General features: G+C 51.6%; 1 protein-coding gene across 2 annotated transcripts in view; it reads left to right on the forward strand.

The window, feature by feature from the left end:
- The window catches only part of MBTPS1 (membrane bound transcription factor peptidase, site 1), a 56,276-nt gene that overhangs the window by 13,874 nt on the left and 22,490 nt on the right, over positions 1–19,912 (forward strand). For both annotated transcript variants that reach the window (XM_006152570.3, XM_006152572.3), the window contains 8 exons: positions 1,511–1,621; positions 1,986–2,095; positions 3,838–3,954; positions 4,444–4,511; positions 7,712–7,814; positions 11,026–11,177; positions 12,367–12,528; positions 18,873–19,017. In XM_006152570.3, the coding sequence (XP_006152632.1) occupies positions 1,511–1,621; positions 1,986–2,095; positions 3,838–3,954; positions 4,444–4,511; positions 7,712–7,814; positions 11,026–11,177; positions 12,367–12,528; positions 18,873–19,017 (968 nt within the window). The remainder of the gene's footprint in view (positions 1–1,510; positions 1,622–1,985; positions 2,096–3,837; positions 3,955–4,443; positions 4,512–7,711; positions 7,815–11,025; positions 11,178–12,366; positions 12,529–18,872; positions 19,018–19,912) is intronic.

The following is a 19,912-nucleotide window of genomic DNA, read 5'->3' on the forward strand; positions in this document are numbered from 1 at the left end:
TTGGGGACTCCAGCGACATAGCCATTACGCTAACTGCTGATCCCCCGGCTGGAACTCTTTTTTTTTTTTTCCTTTTTGGAGAGATTTTCACTGTAGGGCATGTGCGCTTGCCAGACAGACAGAGAGAGACATAGAGACAGAAAGCGAGAAATCACTCCCCAGGGGGGATGGTCACGCCGCAATCCCTTCTCCTCCATTCTCTTCTCGGGATCTTGGGCACGCACGCACACGTGCCCGGCGTGAGTTTTAAGCCACCGGGTCCAGGACGTGAACCGCAGTCGACTACGTGGGAGTCCAGCGACATAGCCATTACGCTAACTGCTGGTTCCTTCGACTGGAACTCTTAAGCACGGTTGACTACGTGGAGTCCAGTGACATAACCATTATGCTGTCTGCTGGTCCATTTTTAAATTCCCTCCCAAACCAAATGGTTTCTAGTTGTATGTGTGTGTTTTTAAAAAGTGGCAGTGATTATGGCCCAGCTGCATGCGTGTACTGCGTGCTGCTGCTCCGCAGGCTGAGGCCACATGCGAGGCCAGGTTCGATCCCTGGCCCGCTCTGAAAAGCTAGGCATGAGGGCATGTGCCTGTGGTCCAGCTGCTTGGGCCTGAGTCTTGGCCAGCCTGGGCAGCATAGTGAGACCACTCGAAGGAGCCGGTGTGGTGGCAGCCACCATGAGCCCACTGCTAGAAAGGAGGCTGAGGCAGGAGGATCTGGAGACAGACTCTTTCTAAGCCATCTCCCCCCCAAAAGAAGTAGCAGTCATAGTGCTGGTTAGCTCAGTGTAAGGTATGTGGCATAATCAGTTGCCATGGAGACTGTTCTCGTGCCAGAGAGGTAGCACTGCCTTCATTACTTGGCTAGCAGTTAAATAACGACAAGTATTTGTATTTCTTCTAGGTGTTCTCTAGAACTTCTTGATCCAACAGGCCTTTTTTTCATAGTAGTACAGATGGCTTTTGGCTAGTACCCGAATGGACTAATTTAGGTAGAAAAGTGCTTAGACAGCGAGTCCCTTCTCACGTGGTGGTGGTGTGCCGTGTAGCTGGCAGTTACTAATGCAGCATCGAACACGTTCCTGTCCTTGTCAAGAAGAGGCACCATGTCCCTTCCCGTTAACCACTCCCTGCTCCCTAGGTCCCTGCTTCGTGGGCGCTTGGTGGGGCTGCTGAGGGGTGGGAGGGGGATAGAGATGGAAGTGAACTGCCAGGAGAAAGCCAGCCCTCGGCTGCAGCCCGGATGCGCCCCGGGGGAGTCCTGGAGGAGGGCAGGGTTCAGAGTCGAGGGGGCCCACGGACGTTCTGCTCCTCCTGAAATCTCAGCACAGATTGTGGCATTTCCCTCTGTTCTTAGGGGAGCGCCTGGCCTAGCTTGCGGCACTCGGGGCAGGCTCTGACCTCCCATGACCTGTCACATGCTGTGGGTCCTGGGAAGGAATGTATCTGTGGACAGAAATCCTGGGAGGTGTTTTCCCCAGACATGATGGTGCTTGCTTTCTTTTTGGAACAAGGTGCTAATGTAAGAGTCGCTGTTTTTGACACTGGGCTGAGCGAGAAGCACCCCCACTTTAAAAACGTGAGAGAGAGAACCAACTGGACCAACGAGCGGACCCTGGACGACGGTGGGTCCCCGCAGGGCGTGAGGGTGTGGGCAGTGAGCACAGGACGGCGCTCCCCTCCCCTGTGGGGTCAGCCACACGTCCTCGTGCTCACTGTCCAGTCCACACCCGCCGTCACACATGGCCCTGGGTGTCACTGTGCCTTTCTTTCGGGGAGAGGCTCTCCTGGAAGTCTCAGAGGAGCTAGAGTGTGAGGAGGGGGGAGGCCAGGTGAAGTGCTCTCCCTGCCTGCAGAGTGGGGTGCTTGGCGAGATGGGGGGGCCCCATAGAGCTGCTCCCAGCACCGCAGAGCGGTCAGTTGGGACCACCAGTGGGACCAAGGGGGGCTGCTGCAGGCTGTCTGACGAGTCCCTTTCCTTTGGCACAGGGCTGGGCCACGGCACGTTTGTGGCGGGTGTGATCGCCAGCATGAGGGAGTGCCAGGGCTTTGCTCCAGATGCAGAGCTCCACATTTTCAGGGTCTTTACCAATAATCAGGTAGGTGTTTTGAGGTCCCCTGCAACACCTAAGGAATTGGTGATGAGAGGTAAAGAGTAAAAACAGCACGAACCTTCGTGTGGCTTCTAGCCCTCCCACCCCGTGTGGACTGTTCCCTGCTGTCCCTTCTACCTCCTGTGTGGTGTTGCCCTTCTCCCACCACCCTGTGACCAGGCCCCGAGGTCCTGCGTCCAGTGATTCCTCGATTCTCCTGTTCCTCCTCAGCTCAGGCATGCCGAGGCTCTCCGCCAGGGCTGAGAACCCCGAATGGAGTAACCGTGTTTCCGAATCTGGTCCCCAGGATTCCTAGCACCTGGAGAGTCGCTCTTGTGTTTATTTGCACATCTCTGCACCTAGCGTCATGTGGGGGGTGTGAATTTACAGACTTTGTCCTCTTCCTTTGGAAAGCATTTATAAAAATGGAGGAAGGTCCAAATACTTATTTTTAAAAGTTATAGTTTTTTACCTTTTTTTTTTTTTTTTTTTTTTAAGGTTTTGGCCATAGGGCATGTGCACTTGCACTTGCTAGAGAGAGACAGTGGGAAGATGAGAAGTCACTCCTCGGAGGAATGGCCATACCACAGTCCTTTCTCCTCCTCGAATCTTGGGCATGCCCAGCTTGATTTTCAAGCTGCCGGGTCAGGGACTCTAGTGGCAGTTGGCCATATGGGAGTTGAGCACTTTAACTGCTGTGCCACCTTCTGGCTCCTGAAATTGGGTTTAAATAGGTGGAACATAGCTCAGAAATGTCAAAGGCACTACATGACGTCCTCCCACCCCTCCCTGTCTGGCAGGGTTACCTCGCTGCCCACATCTCCCATGTGCTCCTGTCTTTAACATGAAGTGTCCAAGTAGAGTTTCTTCTTCATCCATGAGAAGATACAAATGTGTAGTCTTCTAAAAGCATTAATAATTGTTACTCTGCTGCTTTTTCTACTCTAAACTTGATTTTGCCTTAAAGCAAGCCAAAAAACTAAATGCTGATTCCTAAAGTAACTTAACTTCTGTAAGGCAAGTAGGAGGAATTGAACCTCGGAGAAATGCTAGTATGAAGTGGCTCTTCCCACTGTCATTGGTCTTTTGGTCTGTTTAAGAGTGCAGACTGTTAGACAGATACCAAGAGTGGCTGAGGGTGAATCCTTTCTTGCAGGCAGCTAACAGTTTGGGGTTTTACTTAGGAAGGCAGTGAGCTCTAGCTAAAGAGCTGTGTGTCCTCCTAGAGGGAGAGGCCCCCATGGACACAGCACCCACTTGGAAGGCCCAGCTCCAAACACTCACAGTTCAGGGTGTCATACCTTACATCTCAGAGTGTTATTTGTACTTGAGATTTATTTTCGAAATTTAAGTTAATCAAAAAATATTAAGAAATATGTTGGAAACAGCAGAATGCATAGTAGTTACGGCACTAGACTCCCATGTAGTTGACCGTGGTTTAGTCCCACACCCAGGGGCTTAAAACTCATACCAGGCGTGTGTGCGTACATGCTCAAGATCCCAAGAAGAGAAAGAGGAGAGTGGTTTGTGGTGTGGCCATACCCCCTGCGTGCGACTTCTCACTTTCTGTCTCTGTCTCTCTGGCAAGCGCACGTGCCCTATACCAAAAAATCCCTTAAAAAAGAGAGGGGGGGAGGGAGAGAGAGAGAGAGAAATATGTTAAAGACCTATACTTTAGCCATAGAAATGTAAACTCTCACAGCACTTAGAGACTGTGACTGAAACACTGAAGAGACTGTTTTAACTAGGTGTCTTACACATCCTGGTTTTTGGACGCCTTCAACTACGCCATCTTAAAGAAGATCGACGTTCTGAACCTGAGCATCGGTGGCCCCGACTTCATGGATCATCCCTTTGTCGACAAGGTTGGTTGCGTGCTTGCTTGAGGACATCGTATTTTGGTGACAGTTCCTACCCTTTCCGCAGGCCCCGACTTTGCGTCATTTCTAGTGTGCTGGTGGCTCCCCGCCTCCCCGCTGCCCCCGTGGTAACAGCTTTGCGAGGATGGATAATAAATGGCTTGAACTTCACTGACTGGCATGCCGTAGAGCCAGTGGGCGGGGGGCCTTGGGCATTGGGATTTATAGGAACACACGGTAGTGCTCGTCCTTTTCTTCTTTACCCAAACACAGCCCTGTGTTCCCCGACAGCAGGAAGCCGTGTCTGCTCAGTGCACCGTGCAGTCCTCTGCTCTGGGTCTCACTCTCCCAACGTGCCGCCCAGACAGCCACCTCTAATGGTCCGAACGGAGGGCGTGTCCCCTTCTTTCTTGGAATATTTTTAGAGGTTGTGGGGTTCTTTATGTGTTTAAAAGCTGTATACTTTCATTTAATAAACGCTTGCTAATTTTGCAGGTGTGGGAACTAACTGCTAACAACGTAATCATGGTTTCTGCTATTGGCAACGATGGGCCTCTTTATGGGTGAGTAGTCCCAGCAGGGGTTGCCTGAGGGCTGTGTCTTTCTCCCTGAGTTAACTGGGCAGGTGTTGTCTCCCTGGATCTCTCTGCATACTCTGGTTGGTGGCCGTTTTTAGCGTACCCAGTAGAAAGTTAAATGCTACACACCGCTCACTCCCTTCAGCAGTTGTCAACTCAAGGCCAGTTTTTTCCTGTTTGATTTTTTTAAACTTTGTTGTAAATAGTAATTTGGAACTCTCAAACTTTTATTCTCACTCCTCCTCCTCCCCCCCACCCCCGGTCAATCAGGAAAGTGACTCTTAGAAATGGACTGCCCAGTGTGTACAAAGCACAGTGAAGAGACAAGTAGCCGAGGTGCTTGTCTTTCTGCAGAGATCTGCAAATGTGATGGCGCCGATGGGAAGGGGCAGGACCCGCAGACTCCGCTGGTGCTCTGCTTTGGGCATTGGGGAGCGGGAGCATAGAGGGAGCGGAAGGAACGGTGTCACAGTGTGCTTTTTGCGTGGGTGTTGTCGTGACTTAAAGCAGCACAAGATGCCAACGTTCGTCACTGTGTCCTGGCCAGTGCCCTCAGTCTGGCTAGAGAGCTTAGTTTCCTTTCATCTGCACCTGTGGCTTTTGTCCCCTTGTGCTGAGATGCTTCTGTAGGAGGGCAGTTGAGCACCTGAGATGGGTGCAGGTAGGTTTCATGGGGAGAGTTCAACGAAGGTGAGCACCAAGACGAAAGCAGAGTGCCGAGTGTGCTCGGCATGCCACAGCACAGTTGAGGCCCAGAAGTGTGTGCCCATGGGGTGGGTGTGTGTTGATGCTGTGGACACGCTCGCTGCACTTGGCTGGGATGCTCCGAGATGCCTGCCAAGGGAACCCAGTGTCTGGGGTCAGCCGAGCTTACGCACAGCATCCACAGTGTGAGGCTGAACTCTGAAGTTGCTGCTTATGTAGGTCGGGAAAGCCGGCTGTTCGCAGTCACATGGCCCCAGCCTCCTTTCCAGAAAATCATCCCGTTCCCTTGCCAGAGGTCCAGGGTTCAAGTTTTACTGAGGTGTCGGCACATGTAATTGTGACTCGGGGTGTACCTGTCACGAACACTCCTGACTGTAGGTCTGTGAGAACACTGGCTGTGGAGTGATTCGGGTGGGTTTTCTTCTTCCTTTCCAGTTTCTCCTCCTGGCCACTTCTCCCATCTCTGAGGTCCCTACTCAAGACCAGCGTCACCCAGATTGTCTGTCACTGTTTCCTAGCCCCTCTTTCTGCCTTTAGCCTGTCCTGCCCCAGCGCTAGCGCACACAGGTGTGGGACTGGGTGGATCTGATCTGCCACCTCCAGGCTGCTTTACCTTCGCTTCTCCAGCAGAGGCTCCCGAGAGCTGCTGGTGTGCTGGTTGTGAGGATGGAGTCAGGCAATGAGAAAAAGCACCGTGGGTACTGAAGCTCTGTGGGTGATAGCCGCTCCTTTCCTTTCTCTTTTTCTGCATTTCTCCTGTTAAAACATACATTTTAGTGTTTTCAGTTCAAGACTGCAGTGGGCCATAGATCAAGTCCACATTTCTCCCCGGGTTATCCAGATCTCAGTATTCTAGAGCACAGTTGGTGAGCTTGTCCTCTGAAGGGTCAGAAAGAGAGGCAGCGTCTGGGCTTCATGGGCCAGACTTTAGGCCTGGTGCGAGCTGCTGCGTGGCTGCGGTGCTGCGGAAGCAGCCGTGGGCAGTGTGCTGATGAACAGCACAGCTGCGTTCCTGAAAACCGGATCCATGGATGCAGGCGTGGGCCTGGCTTGGCCATGGCGGTAGTTAACCAGCTCTAGCCAGGATCCACAGGCTCACCTTCATTGTCCACTGCCCCGTGCACATCTTCCACTCGAGTCCCTTCTTGTGTCTCCAGCAGAAATCATGTTTCTTTCCGGTTCCTCTGCCCATCCTCCTGTCACACCTGTCTGGGTTACTAACCCCTTGACATGCCATGCTGGCCACTTTCTGGAACCCTGAGGCTCTTGCGTGCACTGCGCTCGATAGCGTGACTTCCCAGCGTGCTAGAGGAAAGGCCTGCAAGGAGAGCCCTGTGTCCAGCCTGCTGGTGCTGCCCGTGGACCTGGCGTCTGCCAGCTCTTGCATGTGGTGATGGGAAACAGTCTGAGCGCTGCTGTCCAGCACTCCAAGCTGTGGTGGTGACAGTGCCACAGTGCTCCCACGTGCACGCCCTGTAGGTGTGCCCCAGTGCTAGTAGAGGACAGCTGCGAGCGCACATCAGCATCTCTAAAATGAGGCCTGAGGCCCTGGGACCCTCGCTGTGTCCTCGTGTCTGGGTCCTGCTCCCATGACATTCTGAGATTTGGAAGTGCCAATGTAGGCACACTTCTGGTTTTTTTCCAACTTGCCCAGAGAGAGGAAGAGGGAGAAAATTCCCACAATTGGACATGGTTGTGGTACTGTTCCTTCCCCATCTCTCCATCCTGTCCAGGTCTGAGGCACACATCCGCACACACCCAGTGTGTTTTTCAGGCCTCTGGGGCTGAGGTCCGAAGTGTGGTCGGCCATGTCAGAGCTGGTTCCATTGACCAGCTGCCAGGCCAGCCTCATCCCTTTTTCAGTACCAGCAGTGATGTCTGTTTCCTGGCCCATCCCTCTTGATTTGTAATGGGAGAATGGTTTCTTATTTGTGTCCCATGTCTTCCCGCTAAGGAGCTCTCGATTAGAGTTCCTTGTCAGGAAGGTGTTGACACTGCAGAAGGTCAGCTGACAGCTAGGACTGCCTGGCTGGGGCGGATACAAATGTGAGCTACGGCTTCTTCCTCGAGAAGCATCTAGTGGAGTCGAGAGGCAAGATGAGGACACTCGGAGCAATTCGAGAGTGATGCGAGGGTGTGTAATGGGGGGCGCGTCGTGATCTTTTTGAGTCTTGCGAAGGTCAAGGCCAGGAAGGATCCTTCAAGCCTGGAGTAGTGAGAGGAGGGGGTCTTCAGCTGGGGCCTGGTGTGACAAGTTGACAGGGAAGAGAAGAAAGAAAAGGCCTTCCAGGGGCGAGAACACTCAGAATCTGGGCCCAACAGGAAGGGTAGGGAGCGCGGCGTTCAGGGACGGTGGTGAGGAGCAGCTGTCTCATCAGTCATCTTATAGAGTCTTAACGTTTCTGCAAGTATTTGCCCTTATTTGCTCATTTTAACTGATTCTCCTTCTTTCGTTCTGTTTTTTGTATGTCTCAATTTAGCACTCTGAATAACCCTGCGGATCAAATGGATGTGATTGGAGTAGGCGGCATTGACTTCGAAGATAACATCGCCCGCTTTTCTTCAAGGGGGATGACCACCTGGGTACGCTTTTCTTTACTAGACCACGTTGCCAGTGCAGCCATTCGTGTTAGCGCCTTCGTATTTTAAGTGCACATCTGGAGAAGCAGCCTGTAAGGAGATGGACCCTCAGGCTCACCGGGCGTGTATCACGGCTGTAGGTGCTCACCTGGCGGGGGCGGTGGGTGGAGATTCTGGCCCCTTCACCCTCTGCCTGTCACTGTGGCAAGGGCAGAGCCACACCCCCAGGCTGTCCTGAGTGATGTCGCCCAGTCCCACTTCTCTCTAGCTAGCATCCCAGTAACTTTAGGTGAACAGTTCATGCCCCTTGTCCTACCCAGTAGGAAGGGAAGCAGCCCTTCTCGATGCCTGGTCAGATGTGGTTTTCATTTGTTTTTTGGTTTTACATAGGAAAAGCCTGTGAGAACAGCTTAGTACCAACTCTTAACAGGGAGGTAGTCATATTTAGCTGGAGAAAATCCAAGTAACTCAAGCAGGCTAGTGATTCTGCCGCTCTGGCTTGATTGTACAGTGGGTTCACTCTCGTTTACCCACGAGAAGGCTGAGGTCCGAAGTGTGGTCGGCCATGTCAGAGCTGGTTCCATTGACCAGCTGCCAGGCCAGCCTCATCCCTTTTTCAGTACCAGCAGTGATGTCTGTTTCCTGGCCCATCCCTCTTGATTTGTAATGGGAGAATGGTTTCTTATTTGTGTCCCATGTCTTCCCGCTAAGGAGCTCTCGATTAGAGTTCCTTGTCAGGAAGGTGTTGACACTGCAGAAGGTCAGCTGACAGCTAGGACTGCCTGGCTGGGGCGGATACAAATGTGAGCTACGGCTTCTTCCTCGAGAAGCATCTAGTGGAGTCGAGAGGCAAGATGAGGACACTCGGAGCAATTCGAGAGTGATGCGAGGGTGTGTAATGGGGGGCGCGTCGTGATCTTTTTGAGTCTTGCGAAGGTCAAGGCCAGGAAGGATCCTTCAAGCCTGGAGTAGTGAGAGGAGGGGGTCTTCAGCTGGGGCCTGGTGTGACAAGTTGACAGGGAAGAGAAGAAAGAAAAGGCCTTCCAGGGGCGAGAACACTCAGAATCTGGGCCCAACAGGAAGGGTAGGGAGCGCGGCGTTCAGGGACGGTGGTGAGGAGCAGCTGTCTCATCAGTCATCTTATAGAGTCTTAACGTTTCTGCAAGTATTTGCCCTTATTTGCTCATTTTAACTGATTCTCCTTCTTTCGTTCTGTTTTTTGTATGTCTCAATTTAGCACTCTGAATAACCCTGCGGATCAAATGGATGTGATTGGAGTAGGCGGCATTGACTTCGAAGATAACATCGCCCGCTTTTCTTCAAGGGGGATGACCACCTGGGTACGCTTTTCTTTACTAGACCACGTTGCCAGTGCAGCCATTCGTGTTAGCGCCTTCGTATTTTAAGTGCACATCTGGAGAAGCAGCCTGTAAGGAGATGGACCCTCAGGCTCACCGGGCGTGTATCACGGCTGTAGGTGCTCACCTGGCGGGGGCGGTGGGTGGAGATTCTGGCCCCTTCACCCTCTGCCTGTCACTGTGGCAAGGGCAGAGCCACACCCCCAGGCTGTCCTGAGTGATGTCGCCCAGTCCCACTTCTCTCTAGCTAGCATCCCAGTAACTTTAGGTGAACAGTTCATGCCCCTTGTCCTACCCAGTAGGAAGGGAAGCAGCCCTTCTCGATGCCTGGTCAGATGTGGTTTTCATTTGTTTTTTGGTTTTACATAGGAAAAGCCTGTGAGAACAGCTTAGTACCAACTCTTAACAGGGAGGTAGTCATATTTAGCTGGAGAAAATCCAAGTAACTCAAGCAGGCTAGTGATTCTGCCGCTCTGGCTTGATTGTACAGTGGGTTCACTCTCGTTTACCCACGAGAACCAAGTGCGATTCAAAATGAGGTGCTCCGTCAGGTCAGTGCTCGGCACCCCTCCTGGAAGTGCCGACAGCAAGCACCTCGCAGCAGCATCTCCTGGTGTTCCCAGGTGACTCCCAGAAAGACACACCTCCTGGGAACCCCCGGGACTTGCCCACACTGCAGCACCGTATGGGACAGCCTTCCCCTGAGCCTTAGTACCGTGACAGGTCACCTCCCCGTGCCCTCAGCAGGGCCACGGCCTGGGCCCTCAGACCTGCCTCCTGGAGGTGGCCCACTGACCTGATGCTGCAGTCTGGTGGCCACGGTATGTGTGAGAAAGTGCCGGGGTCCTCTCTGTGCTCTCCCTCGGCACGATCTGGCGTTGCCTGTCCTTGGCGCGTCTGCCAGTTTCTGGCCCTCGCCCCTGGGCCGACGTGGCTGCAGCCCTCCCAGGCTGTTGGCAGTGGCACTCGGAGACATGCCCTGCATTGTCTGTGGGCTGCAGCCCATGCCCTTCCCTCAGCGTCCACGTGCGCCCAGAGCTTCAGGTGCTTCTGTCTGACGGCCGGGAGGCTTTACTTCAGGTCGGTGCTCTCTGTTCTAACAGAATGTCCTCCTCTCGCTCCCGGTTCCAGGAGCCTTGGCAGAATACTTGTCAGAATCTTATTCCAAGGGAGTTGTCCATATCTTGATTTTCTAAATGCTTTCTTAGCCCCTTCCCTGTTTTAAAAGTTTATTTTATTTATTTCTTCCATAAGCAAGAGAGCTAGCATCCAGCAGGGCCCTCACATACGCCCGCCCCACGTCAGCCAGCCCACCTCACAGGCACACGTGTGCTTAGGGAGCCCAGGCAGGGTCTCGGCGCTTCGTGTTTCACCGCCGTGCCACTGTCCAGCACCTTACCACACTCCAAACAAGGAGCCATGACACACGCTGCTTTTCCTTATAAAGAAACTTGTTTATTTTCCCCTACTTGTTAATTTACCTGATTTTTCTGATTTTAATTTATCTAGGGATAAATCACTTTCTAGTCTTAGTGGTGAGTTAGTGTCCAGTTCCTCTTCTTGCGTTAGTGGAATTAAAGTATTAATTACTTTGTGGTCTCATACCTAGTTATTACAGAACATACTAAAGTTAACACTATTTTTTATGTATAAAACCTGCTAAAATGAATATTATATTTTATGTTATCATTTAAGCTTGTCATGTTGCAGTGAAGTTCAGACTAAATCCAAGTACCTTGTTAGGCCTGTGGTATATTTAAGTAACCAGGATGTCTTTTCCGGTTTGACTCTCTTAACTGCGCGTGAGCCGTGATGCGCTAATGTGTGTGGTGGACACGTGCTCCTGTTGCTCGCAGGAACTCCCAGGAGGCTACGGCCGTGTGAAGCCAGACATCGTCACCTATGGTGCTGGAGTGCGGGGCTCTGGTGTGAAGGGCGGGTGCCGGGCCCTCTCGGGGACCAGTGTCGCCTCTCCGGTGGTTGCAGGTGCTGTCACCTTGTTAGTGAGGTGAGTGCGGCTCAGAGACGAGTGGTCCCGCGTGGTTCCGCGTGGTTCAGGGCACTGCGCACCGCACATGGGCGTGGAGTCTCGGTGCTGCCCCCACTGGGCTGGGTGGGATGTCGTGAGCTCGCTCTGCCCGTGTGTTCCTGGGGTTCGATGCTGTGTGCGGACATGCTGTAACTGACGTGAGCCGCGCTCGCTGTGCAAGGCCAGACACCCATTCTCCCTGTGCTTGTGTCCCGTCTTCTTCTTAACAAACGGTTTCTGTGCTGGAATTGTGCTGTTTATATCTAAACAAGTGTGTGTGGCAGTAGGGAACAAAGGTAAGATGTCTCCCTGCGGCTCTCCTGTTTCCTTGGAGGGTCACTTTTTAAAAGTCTGTGATGTGTGTTTAAGGCATACGATGGATGTAGGTACTCACAGACGGTCGTGGAGCTGCTCCGTGATGCAGCTCCTGTCTCCGGGTTTGCTTTTTACCGTTTCTCTTAGCTAAGGAGATGTCAGCCCGCCGGGGCGATACCTCTTACTTGTACCTAGAAATGTAAGAGAGAACATGAACGTGAGATGTGAGTGTTACCTGGCCAGGCTCCAAGGCAGGAAGAGCTGTGGGAAGTTTGTTGAGGCTTGTTTTTATGAGGACTCTGAGATAGTCTTGGGGCTGCAGGGTTCTAGCAGGTGTTTCCACATGCTGATTTGCCCGAGTGGGCCTTCAGCTCTGGAAACAAAAGGCAGGCTTAGCTCTGGAGCAGTGGCCACCTGCCCACCCTCCCTGGCCATCCCTCTCCAGGGTCCACCTGTCCTCCTGCTCTCCTTCCAACCAGTTGTATTCCGGTGTCTTCTCAGCTGGGCCAGCAAGAGTTCCTGCCCTGAGAAACCAGCACTGCTTACCGTTGTGCCACTGTGACCCGTGCAGTCGATGTGGTCAGTTTACCGGGAAAAGAAGCGTTACTGAGAAGTCTAGCATCCACAGGCACGAGCCCCTAAGTCCTGCCGTATGGATAGGCAGTTGTGAGGGTCAGTCCCGAGGCACTTGCATGAACAGATACCTGCTCGTGCTCAGCCTGTGTGGGCCCTGCCAAGGACGCTCCCGTTAGAAATAAAACAAAGTCGGAGTCCACATTTATAGGCAAGGGGCAGCCTGATTTGTCATCCTTTCACTGAGAGAAAATGAGCAAATACATGATTTTTCCCCCAGCACAGTCCAGAAACGTGAGCTGGTGAACCCTGCCAGCATGAAGCAGGCCCTGATCGCGTCAGCCCGGAGGCTTCCTGGTGTCAACATGTTTGAGCAAGGCCATGGCAAGCTCGATCTGCTGAGAGCCTACCAGATCCTCACCAGCTACAAGCCCCAGGCCAGGTCAGTACACAGCCTGTGGAGCAGGCCTCCTTCGTCCTCACTGGCCCCTTGGGCTTCCCTCAAACGAAATGTCAGCTTCACGAACCGTCCAGATCAGGCACCTGGGCGCTCGGTGGGGGTCTGTGTGCTGCTTCCACTGGGCTGCGGCCTGCACAACTTGGAACGGCTCGCAACTCACTCAGGTTCTTTTATTCATGTAAGTGGTTCAGAGTAACTGTCTTCACTCTTGTTTACCTTTTGAAGTCATCAGGGGTGTATAAATGTTCTCAGGAACTCTTTTCTCAGCGTCCCCTAGTGCCAGCCTCTTAGGGGGTCCCAGTCCAGCTGTTAGGACCAGCAGATCGGCACGGACGCTGTGCTGGGCTCCATCTGCAGACCGGTCGTGCCGGGCCCCGGCCCTCGTGTTCGTTGTCCAACCTGGGTCTGGCCCCATCGTCGTGTGCTCCTGGTCTCCTCTGACCTTTGACAGTCCGTCTGTCTGTTGTCGCTGTGACTGTGACACCCGGGAAAGTGCCAGCTGCTCATTTTGTCGTCTCAGTGTGGGTTTATTGGCTGTTTCCTCATGACTAAGTCAAGGTTTCTCATTTGTGGTAAGAATTTTTTCACCTTTCACCTTGGTGGTGTTTCAGACCTCTGACAGTTGCACAGCGTGGTGCATGCTAACGTCACTTCCCCTGCCTCGAGCCTCTTACCCAGCCATGGCACAGGCCTTCGTACCTGGGCTTGGGTGCTTGGCACCCCCTCACTGAGCAGCAGACCAGTTCACCTTCTGAGTTCAGGATCCACTCTCCTTAATCGCTTCCACGGTGCACAGTTCCTGCTTTTCTTTGGCCTCTTACTGGTGGTGGTAATTTTCATTACTTGTTTACCAAGTGTATCAGTCAGTCTATGCCCTCCAGGAGGCAGACTCCCAAGGTGGGAGACCAGTCGTGCCGGGCCAGTTGGCCCTCGTGTTTGTTGTCCGAAGAGATCCGTGGTTGGAGGCGAGGCCTGTGGAAGAGCAGGAGGGAGCAGGAGTAGGCAGGGAGGCTCTCAGTGTGGCGCTGGCCTGACAGCTGGGAAGGGTGGGAGGAGGAAGGAGTGGAAGGACACGCCTCGGGCTGCAGTGCAGGTCTAACGAAGTTTTTGCTGATGGGAAATCCACGAAATGAAGTCTCCTGTTAGAGGCGTCCTCTGCTCCATGGAAACAGGCCTGCCCTAATACCCCTCTTTGCCCAATCATTGGCCGGGGTGGCCTGTGGGGAGCATGAATTTGACACAGACATTGGGGAGGTCTCAGAGGGCGGCATCTCATGGTGTCATCTGGCGGCACCCTGTAGCAGGAGGTCTGAGCGGCGTGGCTCGGTGGGGCCGGCGTGCAGCTGCCCGGCACCACCACTGCACAGCTTCCGCCTTTCCCTCTGACTGTGGAGCACTCGTGGCCCTCCCTCCTGGTTTCCGAGTGCTTTCCTCCTCTTTGGCAGCACACCACACCCTCCGTGCCTTTCTCTGTCCCAGCCTCAGTGTCAGTCTCTTCTCCAGGCAATTGTCTTTTAACTGGAGAATGGTAATAGGGCGCGAGTGCTCGCCGGAGAGCCAGAGAGACAGACAGCAAGAAATCACCCTCCAAGGGAAACGACCACGCTGCAGTCCCTTCTCCAGTCTCCTCTAGGGGTGTTGGGCACGCATGCACATGCACCCGGCTTGAGTTTTAAGTTGCCGGTTTTGGTGTTTGAACCGTGGTCGACTTACATGGGAGTCCAGCACACTCACAGGGAAACGACCACGCTGCAGTCCCTTCTCCAGTCTCCTCTAGGGGTGTTGGGCACGCATGCACATGCACCCGGCTGAGTTTTAAGTTGCCGGTTTTGGTGTTTGAACCGTGGTCGACTTACATGGGAGTCCAGCACACTCACATAGCCTCCAGCTATTTCTGTGTCTTTCCATCAGTGTACGTGCTAGAACTATGACTGACACGGTGTCCTGACTCCGCCAGACATCAGCGTCGTTCCTGCCCTCCTCTCCGCAGCAGTGGCTCTCATCATCCAGTCATCTCACTTAATGCTCAGTCCTCCAATAGAGATTGTTCTGTAATTTTAGAATCACTAACCCTTAGCTTCACAAGTAACAGATGTACTGACTAGAGTGTGGTATTTGTGTGTAGTGCCTTTTATCTTCAGCCTTGCAGAAGGTGATCAGACTGTTTTGTCAAGTTCTTACTAAATTCTTGTTCTTCATCTCTAATACAGTTGACTCACTTGTATTTGGAGTCCTCTGCCTTCTCTGCACATGCTGGATGTCAACTTCACTGGGAATAGGAAAGGTCACCACAGCTCTGAGGTCAGGACGCACAGCAAGGTGTGAGCAGCCCTTCTTACTCCTCTGTGCTGCCCACCCCGCCCCCATGTGCCCCTCTTGATGACAGTCACATCATGTTTGCTTTATACATCCTCTTACACAGATGCACAGATGCACGAAAGGGCAGCTGTAGATATTTTTTGGTCTCTCTATTTAAGAGTTAGTAATTCTTGGGACCAGCAGTTGGCGTAATGGCTATGTTGCTGGACTCCCCTGTAGTCGACCACGGTTCGAGTCCCATGCTTTCCGTCTCTCTTTCTGGCAAGTGTACATGCCCTATAGCAAAAACCTCTCCCCCCAAAAAAGAGGCTTATTGGGATTGCATCAGATTCTTTTTTTTTTTTGAGAGGTTTTTGCTATAGCGCATGTGCACTCGCCAGAAAGACAGAAAGCGAGAAATCACCCCCCAGGGGGGATGGTCACGCCTCAATCCCTTCTCCTCTTGGGATCTTGTGCACGCACCCAGCGTGAATCTGAGCCACTGGATCTGGGACTCAAACCACGATCGACTACATGGAAGTCCAGTGACGTAGCCATTACGCCAATTACTGGTCCCAAGATTGCATCAAATTCTAAGTGGACTTAGAAGTGCCATTTTTATAATGCTGAGTTATTTTTTCCATTTGTCAAAGTTTTCTGTGTCTTCCAGGAGGGCTTAGGCTTGACCTGTAGATTTAGCACATTTCTTGGTAAGGTTGAACTACGCATTCTTGTTGCTGTTATAGGAGGGGTACTCTCTTCTATGGTATTCTCTAACTGGCTGGTTTTATTTCTGTATGTCTTTTTTTCTTTCTTTCTTTTTTTGGAGAGTTTTTTTTGCTGTATGGCGTGTGTGCTCGCCAGAAAGACAGAGAAAGACAGACAGACAGAAAGCGAGAAATCACCCCCCAGGGGGGGTGGCCACACTGCAATCCCTTCTCCTTCATTCTCTTCTTGGGATCTTGGGCACACACGCACACGTGCCTGGCATGAGTTTAAGCCGCTGGGTCCGGGACTCGAACCGCGGTCGACTACATGGGAGTCCAGTGACATAGCCATTACGCTAACTGCTGGTCCCTGTCCTTTCTTTCTTTCTTTTTTTTTTTTTAAGAATTATTTTATTTATCATGATTATTTTTAAGTTTTCTATAGGGCATGTGAGTTCACCAAAGAGAGATAGAGAGAGACACACACAGAGAGAGATTGATGGGTTGAGAAAGCAAGCCGCCAGGCTCGGGACTTGAACCACAGTTCGTGATGTGGGAGTCCAATGCCTTAATCACCATGCCACCTGCTGGCCCCTTTGTATGTCAGTTTTTTACCTTGCAACCTAACTAAAGTATTGCTAGTTCTGTTACTGCCTCCCCATGGTCTTCCAGGTATACTGACATGTGGTGTGGGTAGAGAGCATCTTGCCTCTTCTTTGCCGGTGCTCAGTGTTTGTCGGGTTGTGTCTCCAGCACAGCGTCGAGCTGCAGGGACAGTGGGTGTCCGTACACGTCCTGTGTCTCAGTGAGGTCGTCTTGTGTTTCCACACTGAGTAAGATGCTGACTCGATGACCAGGGTGTTTGCATTTTATCATGGATTGTTCATCAGTTGCTGTTTTCTTGAGTGTGTTTTGTCAGGGCCGTACGTTGAATTTTGTAGGCCTTGTCAGCATCTGCAAACGTAATCATGCAAATAGGTTAGGTCCGTTTATGTGGTATCTGGTAATAACAAGTTTCTTAATATTGAACCAATCTTGTATCACTGCAGTAAATTCTACTTGATCATGGTATATTGTTTTCCTTTTTTCCTAAAGAGATTTTTGCTATACAACCTGTGTACTTGCTGGAGAGACAGAAAGTGAGAAATCACTCCCCAGGGGTGATGGCCATGCCACAATCCCTTCTCCTCTATCGCTTGGGATTTGGGGTACGCACACACACACACACACTCACTATGAGTTTTAAGCCGCCGGGTCCAGGACTTTAACCGTGGTCGACTATGTGGGAGTCCAGTGACATAAACCATTATACCATCTGCAATCTTGGTATATTATTTTATTTTAAAGAATTATTTATTTAATTTTATTCATTATTATTATTATTTTTTAAATTTTATTAGTATTTATCCAATGTATTTATTATTCTTCAATTTGACCAGAGAGAGACAGGGATGGAGAGAGGAAGCATGAGAAAGCAAGCTACCAGGTCTAGGACTTGAACCGTGGTTGGCCATGTGGGAGTCCAGCACCCCAACCACCACACCACCTGCTGGCCCCCATTACTATTATTCTTAAAAGTTTGACCAGAGAGAGAGAGAAAGGGAGAAAGCAAGCCGCCAGGCCCAGGACTTGATCTGTGCTCAGCCGTGTGGGAGTCCAGGACTTTAAGCACCACGCCACCTGTCGGCCCCATTATTTTCTTAATACGGTATTGATCTCTGTTTGCTAATAATGATTTCTTGGTTGAATCCTGTTAGTTAAACCACTCAGCGAGTACAGGTACTAGTTGAGGTTTGTAAGCACATTTAGAGTGGAGTTGTGGTCACATAGCCAGCCTACTCAGAATTTTTGAAGCTAGGTGGTATCTGTTTTAAACTACTAGCTGACACATACTGATTATAGTCACCCACGAAAGTCACCATAGCCTTAAAGATGTTGTATGTTTTTGTAGAGTAATTCAGTTGGCCATTATTAATCTTCCTTGTAATTTATCAGTATAAAAATACTCTTCAGGGCCAGCAGATGGCATTGTCGTTACAACACTGGACTCTCATGTGGCTGATAGTGGTTTGGGTCCCAGACCTGGTAGTTTGAAAAGCATGCCGGGTGCACATGCGTACATGCCCAAGATACAAGAAGGAGAATGGAGGAAACTGGACTGCGGTGTGGCATCCCCCTGGAGGGTGGTTTCTCACTTGCCCTCTCACTGCCTCTGTCTCTCTCTCCAGCAAGCAAATGTACCCTATGGAGGAAAAAAAACCAACAAAACTTAAAAAAAAAAATACCAGTCTTCACGTCCTAGATGTCTAAAATAAGCCAGATGATCTAATAAGATGAAGCGGTGGAGCAGAGCCAGTGACATAGGCACAGCTGGATAAGCCAGGCTCATTCCCACCTGACATACCGAGTGAGGTCATCTCGGGTCACGTCCTACCTGGAAGCCACCACCTGCCTGTCCTGACCACATATAGGTGACACTAGTGCTGCACTGAGAACGATGTGCCACCAGTCGAGAGTCATTTCAGATAAGGGGAAGACAGCGTGGCAGGAGCGCGTGAGTCCGCATTGCGCCAGGGTCCCCAGGCGCACTCCGGGTGTGCTGCTCCGCTAGGGCTCACAGGGCTCACCTGTTGTATTCACAGCTAAGGTTGTGGCAGCAGCACCGCAGGGACGCGTAGCAGATCCTTACGGGGAGAGACACTTGAGGCAGAGGGGTCCGAGGGGTCTGAGGAGTCTGGGCCTAGCTTCCTTAAGTTCCCTCCCTCCAGCCGGCCAGGCAGGGTCTCCCGGATCCGGTCCCTTCCCTGGCAGCAGACTGCGTTGACCTGTGCGTGTTTCTGCCGAGGGAAGCTCCTTTGAGACTTGAGTCCCAGGTTTTCGCTGGGGCTGGTCACATACTCATTTGTGCCAGCCGAAGTCCCCGAGCTCAGACACAGGAGGCAGCAGGTGTCCCGTGTCCTGCACCGTGTGTACTGAGAGAAAGCTGTCCTAACTCCTCTAACACACAAAGTGGGCACTGAGTTATCCATCTTTTTTGTCAGTAACCTTCGTTCAACTGTGTCGTCTTTGAAAGTCAAGGTGATTCCTTGTAAATAAGTCTTTTGATAAGTTACAGATAAGTGATCAGTTCTTGTCCGTGTTCTCCCTCAATGCACTGTTCCACAGCAACCTTGTCAGCATGGCAGCATTCCAGAGCCACGTTTGCAGGCCTCAGCCCAGGGCAGCCTGCAGGCCGGCTCCTTCAGCTCGGGCAGGTACCAGCTGTCCCTTGTCCTCGTCTCTCGGGAACATGTCCCTCTAACACTGTGCTCTTCGTTTCAGTTTGAGCCCCAGCTACGTGGACCTGACTGAGTGTCCCTACATGTGGCCCTACTGTTCTCAGCCCATCTACTACGGAGGGATGCCAACCATCGTGAACGTCACCATCCTCAACGGCATGGGGGTCACGGGGAGGGTCGTAGATAAGGTGAGCCCTCTCCCCTCCTCGGTCTCTGACTTGGTGGTGAGCTCAGCCCCAGCCCAGCCCGTTACACTCTACTCATTGTCCTGACGTTGAAAAGGGAGGGCCCTCTTGCCCCGCCCGGGTGCCGGAGCGCTGTGGGAAGCGCTGTGGGAAGCGCTGAGTCCGTCCCGGAATAACTGAAGATATACATTAATGAAGGCAGTTTTACTTTTTTGTGTTGGTATCTTGAGTTTGACTCAGAATCAATGCATTACTTTTGATTCCTCATCTATACAATTTCCCACCTATAACTAAAGGCCCAGTTGCAGTTAGTTTATTACTTAAATGAGCATGGATAGGCCTTGTGTTTTTTTGTTTGTTTGTTTGTTTGTTTGTTTTGGGGGGGGCGAAGGGGGAGAGGTTTTTTGCTATAGGGCACATGCACTCGCCAGACAGACAGAGATATAGAGACAGCGAGAAATCACTCCCCAGGGAGGATGGTACGCCGCAGTCCCTTCTCCCCCATTCTCCTCTCGGGATCTTGGGCATGCACGCACACGTACCCGGCGTGAGTTTAAGCCACCGGGTCTGGGACGCGAACCATGGTCGACTACGTGGGAGTCCAGCGACATAGCCATTACACTAACTGCTGGTTCCCTAGGCCTTGTGTTTTGAAGGTATAGTCTTTGTTTGTTTTCTTGTTTTTCTAAAACTTACTGAGTAGACTTTATCACAACAATAACAAAAAAAGGAAAAAGAAGAGAAAATTTACATCAGCACACTGACAGCCCCCATTTTATTTATTTATTTATTTATTTACTTACTTATTAATTAATTTAATTTTAGAGGATTTTTGCCCTAGGGCTCATGCACTCACCAAAAAGAGAGAGAAAGAGCCATTGAGAGGGAAAGAAAGAAA

This window comes from Tupaia chinensis, unplaced genomic scaffold (genome assembly GCF_000334495.1).
Source record: "Tupaia chinensis unplaced genomic scaffold, TupChi_1.0 Scaffold000355_1, whole genome shotgun sequence".
NCBI lineage: Eukaryota > Metazoa > Chordata > Mammalia > Scandentia > Tupaiidae > Tupaia > Tupaia belangeri.